Source organism: Musca domestica, unplaced genomic scaffold (genome assembly GCF_030504385.1).
Source record: "Musca domestica strain aabys unplaced genomic scaffold, Musca_domestica.polishedcontigs.V.1.1 107, whole genome shotgun sequence".
In the NCBI taxonomy this organism is placed as follows: Eukaryota; Metazoa; Arthropoda; class Insecta; order Diptera; family Muscidae; genus Musca; species Musca domestica.
In genome coordinates, this window is record NW_026712125.1 from 955,440 (window position 1) to 977,212 (window position 21,773).

The 21,773-nt window shown below is 35.2% G+C and overlaps 1 protein-coding gene across 2 annotated transcripts; it reads right to left on the reverse strand.

Annotated features, from left to right (window-relative positions):
• Positions 1–727: 727 nt before the first annotated feature.
• Positions 728–6,729, reverse strand: LOC101888698 (peritrophin-44). Of its 2 annotated transcripts, none has more exons than XM_005181131.3 (2): positions 6,575–6,729; positions 728–1,924 (listed from the first exon to the last, which is right to left on the reverse strand). In XM_005181131.3, the coding sequence occupies exons 1-2, from the start codon at positions 6,579–6,581 to the stop codon at positions 834–836; spliced, it is 1,098 nt and encodes a 365-aa protein (XP_005181188.1). In that variant the 5' UTR covers positions 6,582–6,729; the 3' UTR covers positions 728–833. The 2 variants fall into 2 exon arrangements, with proteins under 2 accessions (XP_005181188.1, XP_005181187.1); XM_005181130.4 differs by lacking the exon at positions 6,575–6,729 and adding an exon at positions 6,007–6,161.
• Positions 6,730–21,773: the final 15,044 nt, after the last annotated feature.

Sequence of the window (21,773 nt, forward strand, 5' to 3'; positions counted from 1 at the left end):
TTTAATATTTTTTATTATTATTTTTTCTTTTTTTATTTTTATTATTTTTTTTTTCTTATTTATTTATTTTTTTATGTATTTATTTTTTTATTATTTTATTTTCTAATTTAATTTTTTTATTTTTATTTATTTACTATTATTTTTTTTTTTTTTTGAAAAACCAAATTTTGTTTTAAATTAAAGCAGTAGTTTATCTTTTCTTTCGATTTTTTAAATTTTTTTTATTTTTTTTTTTCTTATTTAATTTTTATTTTTATTTATTTATTTTTTTTTCTTATTTTATTTTCTAATTTAATGTTTATTTTATTTCTATTTTTTTTATTTATTATTTATTTATTTGTTTTTGGAAAAACCCCATTTTTTTTAAATTAAAGCAGTAGTTTATCTGTGTTTTTCGATTTCGTTTTTTTTTTTAATTTTTTTATTATTTTTTTTTTGGTTTTTTTATTTTTATTTATTTTTTAATATTTTATTTTCTAATTCAATTTTTATTTTTTTTATTTCTATTTATTTATTTATTATTTTTTTTGAAAACCCCAATTTTTTTTAAATTAAATTTCTGTGTTTTTCGATTTTTTTTAAATTTTTTTATTATCTTTTTTCTTATTTTATTTTTTTTTTTTTTTATTTATTTTTTTAATTTTTTTTATTTTTTTTTTTTTTCTTTTGAAAACCCCCAATTTTTGTTGTTGTTGCTAATTGAATAAAAACGCAAACGCATCACGGGTTAGTCCTTGAAATCAATATTGTTTATTGTTAATGGTGCTTGGTGTTGTTGGTAATAATTAAATTAAATATATATATGTATATATATCTGATTTCATCTATCGCCTTCAGTTACCTACAGGGGAGGGGGCAGGTGCTGAACATATGGCAAATTTCGGGTCCACATCGACACAGGCACCTTGGGCTTCGCTGAAGTAGGGATAGTTGGGATTGTTGTTTGCGCAGTTGCCACCCATGCCTACCTGTTTCGTCTGATTGATGCAGTAGTAGTAGTCGGCACAACCCAAGACCGAGACATAGGTTTGGTTTATGTTGCCGCAGCGATCGTATTTACAGTCCACAGTATAGGGGGTGACACAATTTTGGTCCGCCTGATTGAAATGGGTACCGAGGGGACACTTGCCCCAAATACCGGTTTCTCCTGCCTTTTCGCAATAATAGTAGCCCATGCATGACTTGCCGTCCTCAACATAGAATTTGCTCGTTGTATCAGTTTTGTCGTTAGGATTTTCGGCACAGGCAGTTTTACTGTCTGGCAATGGCTTTTCAACACCTGGACCGACTGATGCGGTGGACGGCGGTTCAGTCTCAGTTGGACAAATACTCTCGATGGCACACATATTTTTGAATTGATTGAAGAAGAGGTTATCGGGACATTCCTTACTGGTACCACTGCCGTCAAGGCAGGCCAGATAATTTCCGCACTTTAAAGGATCAGCCACCCACTTGCCGTCGGGCACCAGACGACAAATGGAATTGGCCGGACAGTTGTACTGGTTCGAATAGACACAAGCTCTTTTTGTGGGATCGAACACCTGATATTGGGGACAAGTGGTACAGGAGTAAGTGCCATTGTTGCAGTAACAGGCCTTGGTGCAGTCGTCGGGATCGGCCAAGTAGATGGGCGAGGTTACCACACTGCAGGTACTCTCGAGTTTGCTGGCGCACTTGACGTTTTCGGGAAAGTCACATTGGGCGGTCTTCTGGTTGTACAGATAGGTGCCGGGACAGGTGCCTTGGGCAATCAACTCGCCGCCTTTGCAATATCCCCAGCCGTTGCACTGATCTGGATCGGCGATATAACCTTCGCCGTAATACAGACAAGTTTCGGCCATCGAATAGCCAGCTGAGGCACATTGCATTTGCAGGGCAACAAGGCCGAGTAGAGCCAGGCACAGGCCTGAGGTCATTTTGAAATCTGCAGAGAGAGAAAGAGAGGGGAGGGAAAAAAATGTTTAAAAAAAACATTACACAAAAGTCTATACGAATAGAGCACACCACTTATCCGAATTATTCGGATATAGAAAATGATTTATTCGAATATCGTAAGTCACCAGTGGCCGAAATAAAGGCATTGTATGCCCAAAAAAAAAAAATGAATTACATGTCTATTTTGGAAAATGTATCCACTATATTAGGGGGATATCGTAAGTCGCTGTTTTACACACACATATCGTAAATGACATTGTCACATTAGGCAAAGGAAATAAATAATTAAAAACCATTATTCGCCTTCTTTGGTTATCGTAAATAAATTTAACAGCTTATGCGGATATCGTAAGTGACTTTTTGACATTACAAACAGATATCGTAAATGACATTGTCACATTAGGCAAAGGAAATAAATAATTAAAAAACATTATTCGCCTTCTTTGGTTATCGTAAACAAATTATACAGTTTATCCAGATATCGTAAGTGACTTTTTGACATTACAAACAGATATCGTAAATGACATTGTCACATTAGGCGAGGGAAATAAATAATTAAAAACCATTATTCGCCTTCTTTGGTTATCGTAAACAAATTATACAGTTTATCCAGATATCGTAAGTGACTTTTTGATATTACAAACAGATATCGTAAATGACATTGTCACATTAGACGCAGGAAATAAGTGATTAAAGTCAATTATTCACCTCCTTTGGATATCGTAAACAAATTATACAGTTTATCCGGATATCGTAAGTGACTTTTTGACATTACAAACAGATATCGTAAATGACATTGTCACATTAGGCAAAGGAAATAAATAATTAAAAACCATTATTCGCCTTCTTTGGTTATCGTAAACAAATTTAACAGTCTATACGGATATCGTAAGTGGGGTTTTTCACATTACAAGCAGATATCGTAAATGACATCGTTACGTTAAGCAAAAAAAAAATAAATGATTAAAATCAATTATTCTCCTTCTTTGGGTATCGTAAATAAATTCAAAAGTCTATTCGGATATCGTAAGTTGTTTTTTTTTTAACGCTACACACAGGTTTTTTTTCGAATATCGTAAATGAGCTGTTCACGTCATACTCGAATCTTCTCGCGATCTATCCATGTTATTTCGATATCGTAAATGACGTATCCACACCATTTGAATATCGTAAAAGAGAACATGTATCGTAAATGATTTACCCAAGTTATCCGCTTGCTCCGTACATCGTAAATGATAAGTCATCATAGGATACGTCAATGACTCATCGATGTTGTGGAGATATCGTAATTAACTTAGCCATGGTATCCGCATATCGTTAATTATACATTGAATATCGTAAATGAATTATTTACGCGATAAGTATATCGTAAATGTCTTATCCACATTATTTGGATATCCTAAATAGCTTATCCACGTTATCCGCGGATAATACGGATATCCGGACATCGTTGATGATACTTCTTCAGGTCAAGCGCATATTGCAAATAACCTAAACATTTTATTCGGATATCGTAAACGACTTAGACATGACAATAACGGCTTTTTCTTAAGGACAGAAATACTTTATCCGTGTTATCCGAAGGATATGAGTTTCTTGGGTTATCCGAAGGTATGCAATGGCTTATCCGCATTATCCGAATTACGGATATTGAATATCTGTCATTTCGGAATAACAGAAAATGATAATTTGCCACATTCGAAATACGAAAATAGATTATCCGCATTATCCGAACGATGGTATGTCATTATCCGAATGACGGAAATTTTTGAAAAAAAAACAAAAAACGATTATCCGAAGGACGAATACAAATTATCTGCATTATCCCAATGACGGAAATTGATTATCCCCACTATTCGAAATACGAAAATGGATAACCCACATTATCCGAATGACGGATATTAATTATCCGAATAACAGAAATCTATTTTCCCCATAATTCGAAATACGAAAATAGATTATCCGAAGTTGAGAAATGGATTATCCGCGTTATCCAAATGTTGGATATTGCATATCCGCCTTTTCAGAATAACAGAAATCGATTATTCGCATCATCCGAAATGCGAAAATTCATTATCCGCGTTATCCGAAGGACGGAAATGAATTATCCGAATGACGGAGTATGGCTATTTCAGACATATTAATCATGGAAATTGTTTATCCGAATGACGGAAATTTATTGACCACGTTATCCGAAGGTCGAAAATAGAATTTCCGTATTATCCGGATGATGGAAATTGATTATCCGTCTTATCCGGATAACGGAAATTGATTATACACCTTATCCGAAGTGTAAAACTTTGTTATCCGAATAATGAAAATTGATTATCCGCATTATCCGGAGGACGAAAATCAAATTTCTTCATTATCCGAATGACGGAAATTGATTATCCTCCTTATCTGGATAACGGAAAATGATTATCCACCTTATCCGAAGTTAAAATTTTGTTATCCGCATTATCCGAATGACGAAAATTGATTATCCACGTTATCCGAAGGACGAAAATCAAATTTCTTAATTATCCGAATAACGGAAATTGATTATCCTCCTTATCCGGATAACGGAAATCGTTTATTCGAATTATCCGAAGTGCAAAACTTTGTTATCCGCATTATCCGAATAATGAAAATTGATTATCCACGTTATCCGAAGGACGAAAATCAAATTTCTTCCTTATCCGAATGTCGGAAATTGATTATACACCTTATCGGAAGTGTTAAACTTAAGTATCGGCATTATCCGAATGACGAAAATTGATTATCCGCGTTATCCGAAGGAAGAAAATAAAATTTCCGTATTATCCGGATGATGGAAATTGATTAGCCGCCATTTCCGGATAACGGAAATTCTTTATTCGAATTATCCGAAGTGCAAAACTTTGTTATCCGCATTATCCGAATAATGAAAATTGATTATCCACGTTATCCGAAGGACGAAAATCAAATTTCCGTATTATCCGAATGACGGAAATTGATTATACACCTTATCGGAAGTGTTAAACTTAAGTATCGGCACTATCCGAATGACGAAAATTGTTTATCCGCATTATCCGAAGGACGAAAATCTAATTTCTTCCTTATCCGAATGACGGAAATTGATTATCCGGATGACTTAAATTGATTATACACCTTATCCGAAGTGTAAAACTTTGTTATCCGTATTATCCGGATGACGAAAATTGATTATCCTCATTATCCGAAGGACGAAAATCAAATTTCTTCATTATCCGGATGACGGAAATTGATTATCCTCCTTATCTGGATAACGGAAATGATTATCCACCTTATCCGAAGTTAAAATTTTGTTATCCGCATTATCCGAATGACGAAAATTGATTATCCACGGTATCCGAAGGACGATAATCAAATTTCTTCCTTATCCGAATGACGGAAATTGATTATACGCCTTATCCGAACTGCAAAACTTTATTATCCGCATCATCCGAATGACGAAAATTGATTATCCGCATTATCCGAAGGTCGCAAATAAAATTTCCGTATTATCCGGATTATGGAAATTGATTATCCTCCTTATCCGGATAACGGAAATTGATTATACACCTTATCGGAAGTGTTAAACTTAAGTATCGGCATTATCCGAATAACGTAAATTTATTATCCGCATTATCCGAAGGACGAAAATAAAATTTCCGTATTATCCGAATGACGGATATTGATCATCCGCCTTATTCGGATAACGGAAATTGTTTATTCGAATTATCCGAAGTGCAAAACTTTAGTATCCGCATTATCCAAAGGACGAAAATTAATTATCCCCGGTATCCGAAGGACGAAAATAAAATTTCCGTATTATCCGGATGATGGAATTGTCTACCTCATCCGGATGACGAAAAATATATTATTCGCCTTATCCGAAGGATAGAAATTGTTTGTCCACACTATCCGAAGGACGAAAATGAATTATTCGCCTTCTTCTATCCCAAGGACTTGGCTGTATTTTCCGAACAATTTAAATTCACTTGTTTCAAATCATTTTTTCTTTTTCACTTTTTTGTTTTGCAGAGACATTTTTCGAGCCCTCAACGAAAAATATTAATTTCTTGTACACACCTTGCATGATGTCCTTTACGATCCTTACTCACAAAGTAGTTGAGAGAGAGAAAAACAAAAACACTTTGAAATGTAAAACTAACACTTGGCCAAACTAAACTCCACAAATGGATTGCCAACGGGTTTTTGATGCCTGCTGACATTGGCGACATGGCTTAAATACAAAATTGTTGGCCAAAATCAAGGCGCCTACAAATCGAGTGGAGATAATAGAAGTATGGGGTGAAAAAATAGAAATAGAAATCTTCTTCATGCCAAATGAGGGCTTAACATGAGACGCTAATTAAAAAAGAAAAAAAAATAGCAGAACAGAACAAAAAAGATAAGGAAAATTTGGAGGCTACTACGGCTTTGCAGCCACATCCACGCGAGGCAATTGGAATCCCAGATAAAACTTCAATAACACCATTTTTAACAAGTTTTGGAATTTTGTGTTGTTGTTCGGATGTTTTTTTTTTTTTGTGGAATGTGACAACAAGCCATGATATTTTACTTCCGCTTCGATTTTTTTCCAACCTCTTTTTTTCAATATTTCATAACACTTTTCTTCACACACACACAGACACACCTTTCATTTTTGAGTTTTCTGCTGCTTAAAGGGATTTTTCGTGAATATTCCGTATCCCGTTTTTTTCGCGTTTATGTTAATGACGAACTGATGGACTAGCCATAAACAACTGATGCCACCCGTATTTATTTACTTGGCTTTAATAGGAGGCCAGAATTCCGATGGCCAATATGGTGATCGGGTGGTTGGCCATTCAGTCGATCGGTCGGTCGGTCGAACATTCGGTCGATTGTATTGCCACTATCGTCACACCTCCTCCTCCCACTACTTAGTTAGGCTAGCTAGCTAGTCCAGTATTTGAGATTAAAATATTTGAAAATGGTTGGTGGTTTTTTATTTTTTTTTATTTGGAAATATTTTCACAATGAAATATGTGCTCATAATTATCTATAGCCCCTGTGATTAGGCGATACGTCAAAAATTCATCAAGTGGCCCCTTAATCGCTGCCGAATTTCATTAGATATAAGACTGACACAACAACAACAACACCACCAAGTCCATCGTATACGAAATCAGTTGCAATGATTTTAAAAATATGATTATCGAATCGACCGTCGCCTTTGTCATGTCAGAGACATGTCAAAGCCATGTCAGAAAAAAATATCACAACAAAACAAAATCGGGTAATATACAATAACAGTTTGGCGGGACAACGCAATTTGAAACATGAAGTTTCTGGAAGAGGTGAAACAAAAGAAAAACAAAAAATAATGAGAGCTATAATTATTCAAAATTTTGAACCCCTTGGTGGGGGAGGTACCTGAAGGAGTGGTCCGACATATTCCATCTTCACATCGGATCTTGTGTTGGTAGAAATGTTGGAATGTGTGAAATTTGAAGAGATTCGCAAGCCCATGTCGTATTCTATGACAGATATGAATATTCAAAATTTTGACCCATTTGTGGGGGAGGTACCCGAAGGAGTGGTCGGACATACTCCATCATCACATCAGAGCTTGCGTTAGTAGAAACATTGGGATATGTGAAGTTTGAGAGGAATCGGATGCTCATTTCCTATTTTATGACAGATATAATTATTCAAATTTTTGACCACTTTGTGGGGGAGGTACCAGAAAGGGTGGTCCCACATACTCCATCTTCACATCAGATCTTGTGTTAATAGAAATATTGGGAGATGTGAAATTTGAGAGGAATCGGACGCTCATTTCACATTTTATGAGAGTTATAATTATTCCAAATTTTTAACCCTTTATGGGGGAGGTACCAGAAGGAGTGGTCCGACATACTCCATCTTCACATCAGGTCTTGTGTTTGTAGAAATATTGGGATATGTGAAATTTGAGAGGAATCGGATGCTCATTTCACATTTTATGTGAGTTTTAAATATTCAAAATATTTAACCCTTTGAGGGGGAGGTACCAAAATAAGTGGACCTATATTTTCCATCTTCACACCAGATCTTGTGTTAGTAGAAGTGTTAGGATGTGTGAAATTTGGGAGGAATCGGATGCTTATTTCCTATTTTATGACAGATATAATTATTCAAAATTTAACCCCTTTGTGGGGGAGGTACCTGAAGGAGTGATCCGACATATTTCATCTTCACACCAGATCTTGCGTTAGCAGAAATATTGAGACATATGAAATTTGAGAGGAATCGGATGCTTTTTTCACATTTTATAAAAGTTATAATTATTCAAAATTTTGACCCCTTTGCAGGGGAGGTACCAGAAGGGGTGGTCCGGCATACTCCATCTTCACATCAGATCTTGTGTTAATAGAAATATTTAGATATGTGAAATTTGAGAGGAATCGGATGCTCATTTCACATTTTATGAGAGATATAATTATTCCAAATTTTGACCCTTATGTAGGGAAGGTACCAAAAGGAGTGGTCCGGCATACTCCATCTTCACATCAGATCTTGTGTTAATAGAAATATTGGGATATGTGAAATTTGAGAGGAATCGGTTGCTCATTTCACATTTTATGAGAGTTATAATTATTCCAAATTTTGACCCCTATGTGTGGGAGGTACCAGAACGGGTAGTCCGACATACTCCATCTTCACACCAGATCTTGTAATAGTAGAAATACTGGCATATATGAAATTTGAGAAAAATCGGATGCTCATTTTACATTTTATGAGAGATATAATTATTCAAAATTTTTAACCCTTTGTGGGGGAGGTACCAGAAGGAGTGGTCCGACACATTCCATCTTCTCACCTGATCTTGTGTGGCCAAAAATGTTGGGATGTGTGAAATTTCAAGAGATTCGAGCGCTGATGTCTCATTTTATGAGAGTTATAATTATTAAAAATTTTAACCCCTTGTGTGGGGTAGGTACCAGAAGAAGTGGACCGATATTGTCCATTTCCGAACTCGATCTAAGTTTGACAATGTTACTACGATATGCCATGTTTGGATCGAATCGGATACTCCGTTCGCGAGTTATCATGCACACCAGCCGGAGAGATAGACGAACGGACGGGCACCTCTATATCGTCGACAAATGTCCGGTTTTGGTCCAAAGAGACCTAGGATCTAAAATCATTATTTCGATGAGGCACGATTTTGGCCAAAACAAATGATTTACACCCTCTGTAGCTATGTGGCTGAGGTTATGATTACTTCTTTTTTAATGGGCCTCCAAGACTTTTCCACATTTTAAGGGAGGCTTAAGCTTCTGATTCGAAGGCCATAATTCGTGCCAAAGGTGACCAATTCGAACAAATCTAAAGTTATTCTAAAATTTGATGCTATTTCTGACATTTTTTGCTTTCATTCAATAAAATTTAAAAAAATGTAAAAATTATGGCGTTTGAGTTTGTTGCAGTTTTTTATCTCAGCCTTTTTATGTTCGTCCGATTCTAGGTTTTTTTGTGGCCCAAATGTCGGATATCAGTCCAAATGGTTTGGATTTTGGTACATCCCACCACATTCAGCCTAGAAGCATGTATGTCAAATTTGATGAAAATCGGTTAAGATATAGCTATAGTTCCCATGCATCAGTTCGTCCGATTTCAAGTTTTTTGTGCACCACGTGGTTAATATCAGGCCAAATTGGGTGGATTTTGGTACATCCTACTTAATTGAGCTGGGAAGTAAGTATGCCAAATTTTTTGAAAACCGGTTAAGATATAGCTACAGCTCCCACATATAAGTTTGTCCGATTTCAGGTTTTTTGTGCACAAAACGGCGAATATCTGCCCAATTGGAGTAGATTTTGGCACACGCAACCGAATTCAGCCTAGAAGCAAGTATGTCAAATTTGTTGAAAATCGGTTAAGACGTAGCTAAAGCTCCCATATGTAAGTTCGTCCGATTTCAGGTTTTTTGTGCACCAAAGGGCGAATATCAGCCCAAATGGGGTGGATTTCGGTACATTTCACCAAATTGAGCTTGGAAGTTAGTATGTCAAATTTCATGAAAATCGGTTGAAATATAGCTATAGCTCCCACATATAAGTTCTTCCGATTTAAGGTTTTTTGTGCACCAAATGGCGAATATTAATCCAAATGAAGTAGATTTTGGTACACGCAACTGAATTCAACCTAGAAGCAAGTATGTCAAATTTGGTGAAAATCGGTTAAGATATAGCTATAGCTCCCACATATAAATTTGTCCGATTTCAGGTTTTTTGTGCACCACGTGGTTAATATCAGGCCAAATTGGGTGGATTTTGGTACATCCTACCAAATTTAGCCTAGAAGCAAGTATGTCAAATTTGATGAAAATCGGTTAAGACATAGCTATAGCTCCCATATGTAAGTTCGTCCGATTTCAGGGATTTTGTGCACCAAATGGCGAATATCAGCTCCAATGGGGTGGATTTTGGTACATTCCACCAAATTCAGTCTAGAAGTAAGTACATCGATTTTGATGCAAATCGGTTAAGATATAGCTATAGCTCCCACATATAAGTTCGTCCGATTTCAGGTTTTTTGTGCATCAAATGGCGAATATCAGCCCAAATAGGGTGGATTTTGGTATATCTCACCAAATTCAGCCTAGAAGCAAGTATGCCAAATTTCATGAAAATCGGTGAAGATATAGCTATAGCTTCCATATATAGGTTCGTCCGATTTCAGGTTTTTTGTGCACCAAATGGCGAATATCTGCCCAATTGGAGTAGATTTTGGCACATTCCACCAAATTCAGCCTAGAAGCAAGTATGTCAAATTTGATGAAAATCGGTTAAGATATAGCAATAGCTCCCATACATAAGTTCGTCCGATTTTAGGTTTTTTGTGCACCAAACGGCGAATATCTGCCCAATTGGAGTAGATTTTGGCACATTCCACCAAATTCAGCCTAGAAGCAAGTATGTCAAATTTGATGAAAATCGGTTAAGATATAGCAATAGCTCCCATACATAAGTTTGTCCGATTTCAGTTTTTTTTGTGCACCAAATGGCGAATATCTGCCCAAATGGCGTGGATTTTGGTACATCATACCAAATTCAGCCTAGAAGTAAGTATGTCAAATTTGTTGAAAAGCGGTCAAGATATAGCTATAGCTCCCATATATAAGTTCGTCCGATTTCAGGTTTTTTGTGCACAAAACGGCGAATATCTGGAGTAGATTTTGGCACACGCAACCGAATTCAGCCTAGAAGCAAGTATGTCAAATTTGATGAAAATCGGTTAAGATATAGCAATAGCTCCCACATATAAGTTTGTCCGATTTCAGTTTTTTTTGTGCACCAAATGGCGAATATCAGCCTAAATGGGGTGGATTTTGGTACAACCCACCAAATTCAGCCTAGAAGCAAGTAGGTCAAATTTGTTGAAAATCTGTTAAGATATGGCTATAGCTCCCATATATAAGTTCGTTCGATTTCAGGTTTTTAGTGAACCAAATGGCGAATATCAGCCCAAATGGGGTGGATTTTGGCACATGCAACCAAATTAAGCTTGGAAGTAAGTATGCCAAATTTTTTGAAAACCGGTTAAGATATAGCTACAGCTCCCACATATAAGTTTGTCCGATTTCAGGTTTTTTGTGCACAAAACGGCGAATATCTGGAGTAGATTTTGGCACACGCAACCGAATTCAGCCTAGAAGCAAGTATGTCAAATTTGATGAAAATCGGTTAAGATATAGCAATAGCTCCCATATATAATTTTCATCCGATTTGATGTTTAAGGCTTTCACATTCGCAATATGCACTCCACTGCAATGATATTTGGTACTAGATATCTCATATAGCCCTAAAAGACTGCTGCCAAATTTTATGGAGATTGGTTCAGATTTGGATATAGCTTCCATATATATGTTCTTTTGTTTTCAGATTAATTTGTCCAAATTGGATGTTTTTTTTTCTTTCAAATTCATCCGAATTTTATTTTTTTTATTCTTTATACCTTCCTGCTTCTCTGACTTTTAAAAATTCCAACAAATATTGATGTGGATTAAAACATCACATTTCCTATATTCCCGCCCTTTGAGCATAATTTTAGCCATTCTCTTCATTCTCATGCACTAATTATAAGTGTGACAATTTCAAAGCATACTTTAAGGCGCAAATGATTTTTTTTATTTTCTTTCAATGTCGATTTCTTTCGTTCAGTTTTATCTAATCGCCAATTTATTCGTAAACAATTTTATTAGGGTAGGTAGATAAGTTACACAGTTACGCTAGAATACAGTTGCCTTTGGAGGAAGAGGAGGAGGAGGAGAATAAATGGGCATATCGAAAAGTTTCTCCCATAATTTTTTACCACCCCTTTTTATTATTGTTGTTATATAGCCATCAGTTCTCAAGTCAAGAAGCGAAGAAGAAGAAAAATCATTTTCAAACCTTAAATCTTATCAGCTGAAATATATGATCGTTGTTGATGGTTTGTTTACCAATGCCTACGCTTTGTTTTGGTTTTATGGTTCCGGGCCTTGGGATTAAATTTCCGAGGCGAAGCAATTTTAGTTTAGTTTGCAACGTTTTGCGGTTAATAGCGGCCCATGATGACCCCAAGAGTTTTCAATTTTGTCCTAACATTTGTCTTAGTCATCGCGTTGGCCAATGACTTGGGACAATCGCTGGCCACGGCCGATTCCAAAGGTAACGATGACGTTCAAGTGCCACCGGCGATAACTGGTGCCGGTCTAACGGGGTTTCTGGCACAGCTAGTCAAATCTTATCAACAGATAAAAATTCAAATTGAACCCACCTGGAAATTATGGCTAAAGGAGGTCTTCAATACAACCGAAACGCCGGAAATGGTGCAGAAGAGACGTATCATCTGGCGACAGCTGACGGAGGCTCAGTTTGGATAAAAATAAAAAAAATAAAAAATAAAGAAAAAAAAAATAAAAAAAAATATTCTCCCAGACGTGTTTTGTCTTTGAAATTTTTTTGCAGAAAAAAATATTTTTTTAAAATAATTTTTAAAAAATAAAAATTAATAATTTAAAAAAAAAATATATAAAAAATTAAATTCTCCCAGATGTGTTTATATTTTGAATTATTGCAGAGAAATTGATTTTTTTAAATAATTTTTAAAAATATAAAAACAAAATATTTACAAAAATCCACAATCCAGGAAATGTTGATAAAAGTTATTAAAAAAATATATGTCCCAGGAAAAATCAATAAAAAATTAATTAAAAAAATTCACCTCCAAAAAAAAAAAAGAAAAAGCTGTAAGTTCGGCCGGGCCGAACTTCGAATACCCTTTACCATTTGGAAAGACTTTGGAATTTTTCATAAGCCATAAAAAAATTCAAAAGCGAAACTTAAAAAAATCGGTGACCTCTCGAATATCGGGAGGTACCCTTATATGGGGGCTATTCGAAGACCTAGACCTGCATAGACAATTTTCTGGCATAGGCTGTAGCATCCATGAAGAACTACAAATACGAAATTTGAAACAATTCCGGGGAATAATGTCGCTAAAATCATCAATATACCGAATATCAGTGGGTACCTTTACATGGAGTTATACGAAGAAGTGGACCTACATGGACAATTTTCCGCCTTAGGCTGTAGCATCCATTACTAACTTCAAATACCAAATTTGAAACATTTCCGGTGAATAATGTCGCTAAAATCATCAAAATACCGAATATCAGGGGGTACCTTTACATGGGGGCTATACGAAGACGTGGACCTATATAGACAATTTTCTGTCTTAGGCTGTAGTATTCTTTAAGAACTTCAAATACCACATATGAAACAATTCCGGTGAATAATGTCGCTAAAATCGTCATAATACCGAATATCGGGAGGTACCGTTATATGGGGGCTATACGAAGAGCCGGATCTACGTAGACACTTTTCTGTCATAGGCTGTAGCATCCATGAAGAACTTCAACTACCAAATTTGAAACCATTCCGGTAAATAATGTCGCTAAAATCGCCTAAGTACCGAATATCGGGATGTAGCGTTACATGGGGGCTATACGAAGAGCCGGACCTACATAGACAAATTTCTGTCATAGGCTGTAGCATCCATGAAGAACTTCAACTATCAAATTTGAAACCATTCCGGTGAATAATGTCGCTAAAATCATCAAAATACCGAATATCGGGTGTGCCGTTATATGGGGGCTATACGAAGAAGTGGACCTACACGGTTCATTTTCTTTCTTAGGCTGTAGTATTCATTACGAACTTCACATGCGAAATTTGAAACAATTCCGGTAAATAATGTCGCTAAAATCGCCTAAGTACCGAAAATCGGGATGTAGCGTTACATGGGGGCTATACGAAGAGCCGGACCTACATAGACAATTTTCTGTCCTAGGCTGTAGTATCCATTACGAACTTCAAATAACAAATTTGAAACAATTCCGGGGAATAATGTCGCTAAAATCGCCTAAGTACCCAATATCGGGATGTACTGTTATATGGGGCTACACGAAAACGTGGGTCTGCATAGACAATTTTCTGTCGTAGGCTGTAGTATCCATTACGAACTTCAAATACGAAACTTGAAACAATTCCGGGGAATAATGTAGCTAAAATCATCAAAATACATATAGCCATAATACCCTGTACCACAGTGTGGTGTAGGATATAAATCGGAATAAAATCGTGAAGACCTCAGAGGCATAAAAATTTTTTTCAAAGGCTTTGGAGGGCTCTGAAAGATATTGTTTTAATTTTTTTTGTAGAACTTTTTATTTTCAGTTTTTTTAGGTCTTGAAAAATTTCCCATAAAATTTTTATGGGATTCAAAATCCCAGGAAAAAAAACCCTTACAAAGTTCCGAAGACCCCAAGGCATTGGGAAAATTTTTGCACAAAATTTGTATTAGGCCTAAGAGGCCCATGAAAAACTGTTTTAAAATTTTTATTTTTATTTAAATTTTTAATTATTTTTGTTTTTTTTTTTTTGAATTTTTTAAGGCCTAAGGGGGCCTTGGAAAAAAATTCTCATAAAATTTTTGGAAGTATCAGGAGCCTAATCCTAAAAAAATGTCACTTAAAATTTTCAAAGGTCTAAGAGGCCCTTGAATTTTTTTTATCAGCCACATGGTGGTGTATATATCATTTGATACGACCATAACGTGCCTCATCGAAACCATTGCTTTAGACCCTGGAAATCTTGGGACGAAATCCGTTTCAGGACATTTGAAGTCGATATTGGGGTGTCCGTCTGTATCTGGCTGGAGCTCACAATAACTGTCGAAGGGAGCATCTGATTTGGTTCGAACTGGGTACATGGTAACATTATTGGCAAATTTATATGAAACTCGGAGATGGGTAACATCGGTGCACTCCATCTGGTACCCGCCCCACAACGGGTCAAAATGTTGAATAATGATATCTTTCATAAAATGCGAAGTAAGTTTCCGATTCCCTTCAAATTTCGTACATTCCAATGTTTTTATTAACACAAGATCTGGTGTGAAGATGAGAAATATAGGACCCCTTATTCGGGTAGCTCCTCCCCAAAGGGTCAAAATTTTGAATAACTAAAATGCTCATAAAATACGAAATACGCAAGCAATTCTCTTTAAATTTCACACGCCCTAATATTTTTACTAACACAAGATCTGGTGTGAAGATGGGAAATATAAGTCCCTTAATTCTGGTACCTCCTACCCAAAGGGTCAAAATTTGGAATAATTATATTTCTCATAAAATGTGAAATGAGCATCTGATTCTCTTTAAATTTCACACATCTCAATATTTTTACAAACACAAGGTCTAGTGTGAAGATGGGAAATATAGGTCCCCTAATTCTGGTACCTTCCCCCCAAAGGGTCAAAATTTTGAATAATTATAACTCTTATAAAAATTGAAATAAGTATCGGATTCTCTTCAAATTTCGCACATTTCAATATTTTTACTAACAGAAGATTTCGTGGGATATGTGAAACATAGGTCCCCTAATTCTGGTACCTCCCCCACAAGGTGGTCAAAATTTTGAATAATTATAACTCTTATAAAATTTGAAATAAGCATCCGATTCTCTTCCAATTTCACACATATCAACATTTTTTTTCACACAGGATTTGGTGTGAAGATGGAGTACGTCGGACCACTCCTTCTGGTACCTACCCCACAAAGGGGTCAAAATTTTGAATAACAAAAACGCTTATAAAATACGGAATACACATCCGATCCTCTTAAAATTTCACGCATCTCAATATTTGGACTAACAAAAGATCTGTTGTGAATATCGTAGATATCGGTCCACTCCTTCTGGTACCTTCCCCACAGAGGGGTCAAAATTTTGAATAATTATAAATCTTATAAAATGCGAACTAAGCATCCGATTCTCTTTAAATTTCACAAATCGCAATATTTGGACCAACAAAATATCTATTGTGAATATCGTAGATATCGGTCCATTCCTTCTGGTACCTCCCCCACAGTGGGGTCAAAATTTTTAATAATGACATCTCTCATAAAATACAAAATACTCATCCGATTCTCTTCAAATTTCACACATCCCATTATTTCTACTAACACAAGATCTGTTGTGAAGATGAAATATGTCGGACTACTGCTTCTGGTACCTCCCCCACAAAGGGGTCAAATTTTTGAATAACAAAAACGCTTATAAAACCCAAAATACTCAACCGATTCTCTTCAAATTTCACACGTCGCAATATTTTTACTAACGTAAGAGCTGTTGTGAATATCGAAGACATCGGTCCACTCCTTCTGGTACCTCCCCCACAAAATAGTCAAAATTCTGAATAATTAAAATATTCATAAAATGCAAAATAAGCATTCGATTCTCTTCGAATTTCCCACATCCCAATATTTCTACTAGCACAATATTTGCTCTGAAGATTAGATATATCGGCCCTCAGCCCTTCTGGTACCTCCCCCACAAAGGGGTCTAAATTTTGAATATTTTTACTTCTCATAAAATGCGAAAATAATTGATTGGGAGACATCTTTGAAAACATTCTCTCTTTTCCATATCTTATCTCTTAATATTTCGATTGAAGCCTCTCTCTGTATTGTCATGTGCGAGACCTCGACCGAACAAACTTCACCGGACTGACGTCTTTGCCAATATATTTATTGTTGCTGTTGTTGTTGTTTCTGATAGCCTGCCTACGGCAAAAAACCTGCCAATGATTCATACACTGACTGACTGTTTAGCATATGACCAAGCATAGCTTCGCGCAGGGGATCTGGCGGTGTCTCGTGTGGCTCAGCGGCGATCTGGTTTATTATTAAATGTTTGATTGTTTGTTTTCGTTCTTGTTGTTGTTTTTCTGCAGTTGTAGATGTCGAGTAACGCCTGCCATTCATTCGAATGAATGTCTGGCCAAAACGTCGATCAACCGGCCCCTTCGGCCATAAAACATGAAGTTCAGGGATAATGAGGTAATGACAAGAGTCGAAGCAGCGAAGTGGAGTAGGGTAGGGTAGGGAGCCAACCAAATGGAGAGGAGCAGAACAGCACTGATGAGAAGCTTAACAAGTTCAAAGTCAATATTTGTTGTAGTTATTGCTGGTGTTGTTGTTGTAGCTGTTTGGTGACAACAAATGCTAATGATACTCTTGTGGTTGGAGAGCCAGTGTTAAGGAAGTGGGCTCGCTCTGAGTACCGCACATGGGCGTTGAGTTATATTTAGCCATAGAATACCGGTTCGACAGCCAATGTTTGGTAATTCAAGAATGACGGATCTTGGTTTGGCAAGATGATACTTCTTCATCGGTTTGAAAAAAGCTATCAAACGAAGATGAATGGGAAATTTTCGTAGATAAAGAATAATTTGGCGGAGCTGAGTTGAAGTTTTGCCATGAAAACGAAAATTTGAGAGATTTGAGAAATTTGAAGAGAATGGGATGCTCTTTTCGCATTTTGGTTATTTAAAATTGTGATCCTATGTGGGGGAGGCACCAGAAGGGATGGACCTATGTATCCCATCTTAACACCAGATCTTGTGTTGATAAACAAAATTTGGATGTGCGGCATTTTAAGAGAATCAGATAAATATTTCGCGTTTTATTGTCGTTTTGGCTACTGAAAATGTGGAACCTTTGTGGGGGAGGTACCAGAAGGAGTGGTTCGATATCTACGATATTTACAACAGATCTTGCGTTGGCAAAAATATTGAGATATGCGAAATTTGAAAAGAATCGCATGTTTATTTCGCATTTTATGAGGAATATAATTATTAAAAATTCTGACACCCTTGTGAGGGAGGTACCAGAAGGAGTAGTCCAATATCTACCATTTTCACACCAGATCTTGTGTTGGTAAGAATATTTGGCTCTGTGAAATTTGAAGAGTCTCGGATGCTTTGTTCGCATTTTATGAGAAATATGATTATACAAAATTTTGACCAGTTTGTGGGGGAGGTACCAGAAGGAGTGGTCTGATATATCCGATCTTTACAACAGATCTTGCGTTGGCAAAAATATTGGGATGTGTGAAATTTGAAGAGCATCGGATGCTAATTTCTCATTTTATGAGGAATATAATTATTAAAAATTCTGACACCTTTGTGGGGGAGGTACAAGAAGGAGTGGCCTGATATATCCGATCTTCACAACAGATCTTGTGTTGGCAAAAATATTGGGGTGTGTGAAATTTGAAAAGAAACGCATGCTTATTTCTCATTTTATGAGAATTTTAATTATTCAAAATTTTGACCCCTTTGTGGGGGAGGTACCAAAAGGAGTAGTCCTATATGTAGCATTTTCACACCAGATCTGGTATGGCCAAAAATGTTGGGATGTGTGAAATTTGAAGAGTATCGGATGCTTATTTCTCATTTTATGAGAAATAGAATTATTCAAAATTTTAACCACTTTGTGGGGGAGCTACCATAAGGAGTGTGAAAACTTGCCAGGGTCAGCAAAGGTTAATGGATTTTTCTTATCAAAATCCTGCACTTTTTAGCTGGCATCAATGACACACTTTCCCTTTTCATTGTAAAGCTCTTTTCATTGTTTAGCTCTGAAATAATAAAGGGAGTTTTTAAGTATATTTTTAAAAAAAGGACCAAAAAGACCCCTTTATTGACTAGTTTGAAGGTTAAAATTGTCTACCAAAATAGTCCTCATATTTTTATCTTTAATAATGCCGAAGACACTATATACCCAAAATGCATGGATTCCAAGGAATCTTAATTCGAAAATTTCCAAAAATGTGGAGGAGGGGGAAAATTTGCCAGGGTTACCAAAAAAATCCTAATATTTTTATCTTTAATATTGCCGAAGGCACTACATATTTAAAATCAATTGATTTCAAGGAATCTTAATTCGAAAATTTCCTAAAGAGGGGGAAAACTTGCCAGGGTCAGCCAGGGTAAATGCAGTTTTTTTTATCAAAATCCTATTCTCTTTGTATCCCCCATTCTCGTGGCCTGAATGACACACTTTCCCTTTTCAGCACTTAGCTCTGAAATTTGGATTTTTAATTTGGAAATTTGTTGTATTGTTTTGTAGTTGTTGTTGTCATGTCATGTCAAGTGGGAATTTGTTTTAATGAAAATGTCATCAACTACCAATTTTTTTTTTTTTTTTTTGACAAACATTGAGCCAGACATGATTATGACCAGTTAAGTTAATTACCATGGAAAACATAACGAAGAAGGTAATTTTTTTTTGGTTAGTGTGTAGGTATGTATGTGTAAACATTTACATATCAACATATTTGTTTAATGGGCCTGTGAAATATTGTGTACATTTTTTCAATTAACCCATTTTCAAAAAAAAAAAAAAAAAATACGAATTGAGAAGACTTTGTAAAGAAAGTGTTGAAGGCCATATTTTCCCTTCTTCAGGGGTAACCCTGAAATTCATTGATAAAACACAAGACCGGCTGACCGCCCTTTTGATTAGCGATTAGCACAACTTAAGTAATACTCCATATCATAAGCAACAATAAATTTTAATAATTATGAGAAAAAAAAACAAAATTTTTGGTGGGTCACTTCCACCATTGCGACCACAAGAAGCCCTTCAACATTATTTTCATGTGATAAAATACGCACAATGGCAACAGCAACAACAATAACTCCAGTGAGCTGTCGTTGGCATGGCATGGGGGCTATTTCTCCATCCACACCACATTGCAATTGATATCTGAGACAACAACAACAAATTAATACTCACTCTGCACTTAACATCTAATTTTTCCCAAAAAAAAAAAAACAGCTGATTAAATCATCAAATAAAGAAACACAGAGAGAGAGAAAGAGAGAGCACATATTTCTCAATTTTGTAAATAACAAATAATGGGGAGCTCTTTATTTGCTCCCCACATCCATACAGGTGTTGTTTATTCTCACAAATGGTTTTGTTCTCACCTATATTCCTTACTCAAATCGTATGCTTCTCAAAAACACTCTCCCTCTCTCTTTTCTCACTTAGCACATTGATCATATTTGTTTCCATTCTGTTATTGTTGTTGTTGCTGCTGCTGTTATGGTTAGGTTGTGTGTTGTTTTTGTTTTCGATGTTTGCCAAACCCCCCTTTTAGTGAGAGCTGTTGCTGCTTTGGTTAACACATTTCCAGTTTGCATTGGCGGCCAGTGATGTTAATGTGGTGATTTTTTTTTACTATGAATTAATATGTATTTATGAATATCACAATTGTTTTTGGGAAAACTCGTAAAGAATTTTTCTTTTATTTTCTTTATATTATTATTTTTATATTTATTTTTATATTTTTATAAGAATAGGTGTAAATTAGGATGAACATTTTTTATAAAATTAATTTTTTATCAGAGCAGTGTTTCTATTAAAAATAATTTCTATATGAAAATGAAACAATATCTTTAAAAAGGACTTAACTTCAAAATGTTCAACATAGGATAAGAAAATGTTCCCCTTAAAAAAATAAAATAATTAAAATTATATTTGATTAATAAAATTTAGCAGTGATGTCAAAGTGGCGATTTTAATTATTTTATTTTAAAATAAAAATAAATTTATTCGTGAGATTATTTATATTTTAAAATAAAATTAATTCAGGAATATGCCATTTTTTCTGGGAAAACTCGCGAAGAAAAATTTGTAAATTGTAAATTGAGAAGATTTTTTTTTTATAAAATTAATATTTCAGAGCAGATTTTCCACAAAAAATAATTTCATAAACGAAGAACTTGACTTAATTTTGTTTAACATAGACTTGGAAAATTTAGAATTAAAAAAATAAATAATTTTATTAATAAAATTTAGCAGTGATGTCAATGCGGCGATTTTTTTACTTTAAAATAAAATAAATTCAGGAATATGCCAATTTTTTTTTTTTTTTTTTTTTTTTTTTTTTGGGAAAACTCTGGAGAGAGATATTTATAGGGGTAAATTGAGAAGAATTTTTTCTTATAAAATTAATTTCTCAGAGCATATTTTCTACAGAAAATAAGTTCTATATTCAAATTAAACAATTTCTTAAACGAAGAACTTGACTTGAATTTGTTTAACATAGGGTACGAAAATTTCGAAATAAATAAATAAATAATTTAAGTTATATTTTATTAATAAAATTTAGCAGTGATGTCAATGCGACGATTTTTTTACTTTGAAATAAAATAAATTCAGGAATATGCAATTTTTTTTGGTAAAACTCGTAAAAAATATTTACCACAAATCACTTCCCATGAGAGCATTGTTATATCCTCCAATATAGTTTGAAGGGTATATTAAGTTTGTCATTCCGTTTGTAACACCTCGAAATATACGTTTTAGACCCTGCAAAGTATATATAACCCTGATCAGCATTAAATTCTATGACGATCTAACTATTTCCGTCGGTCCTTTCGTCTGTGGAAAGCACTCTAGCTTCGAACTAATTTAAGTAGGTTAACAA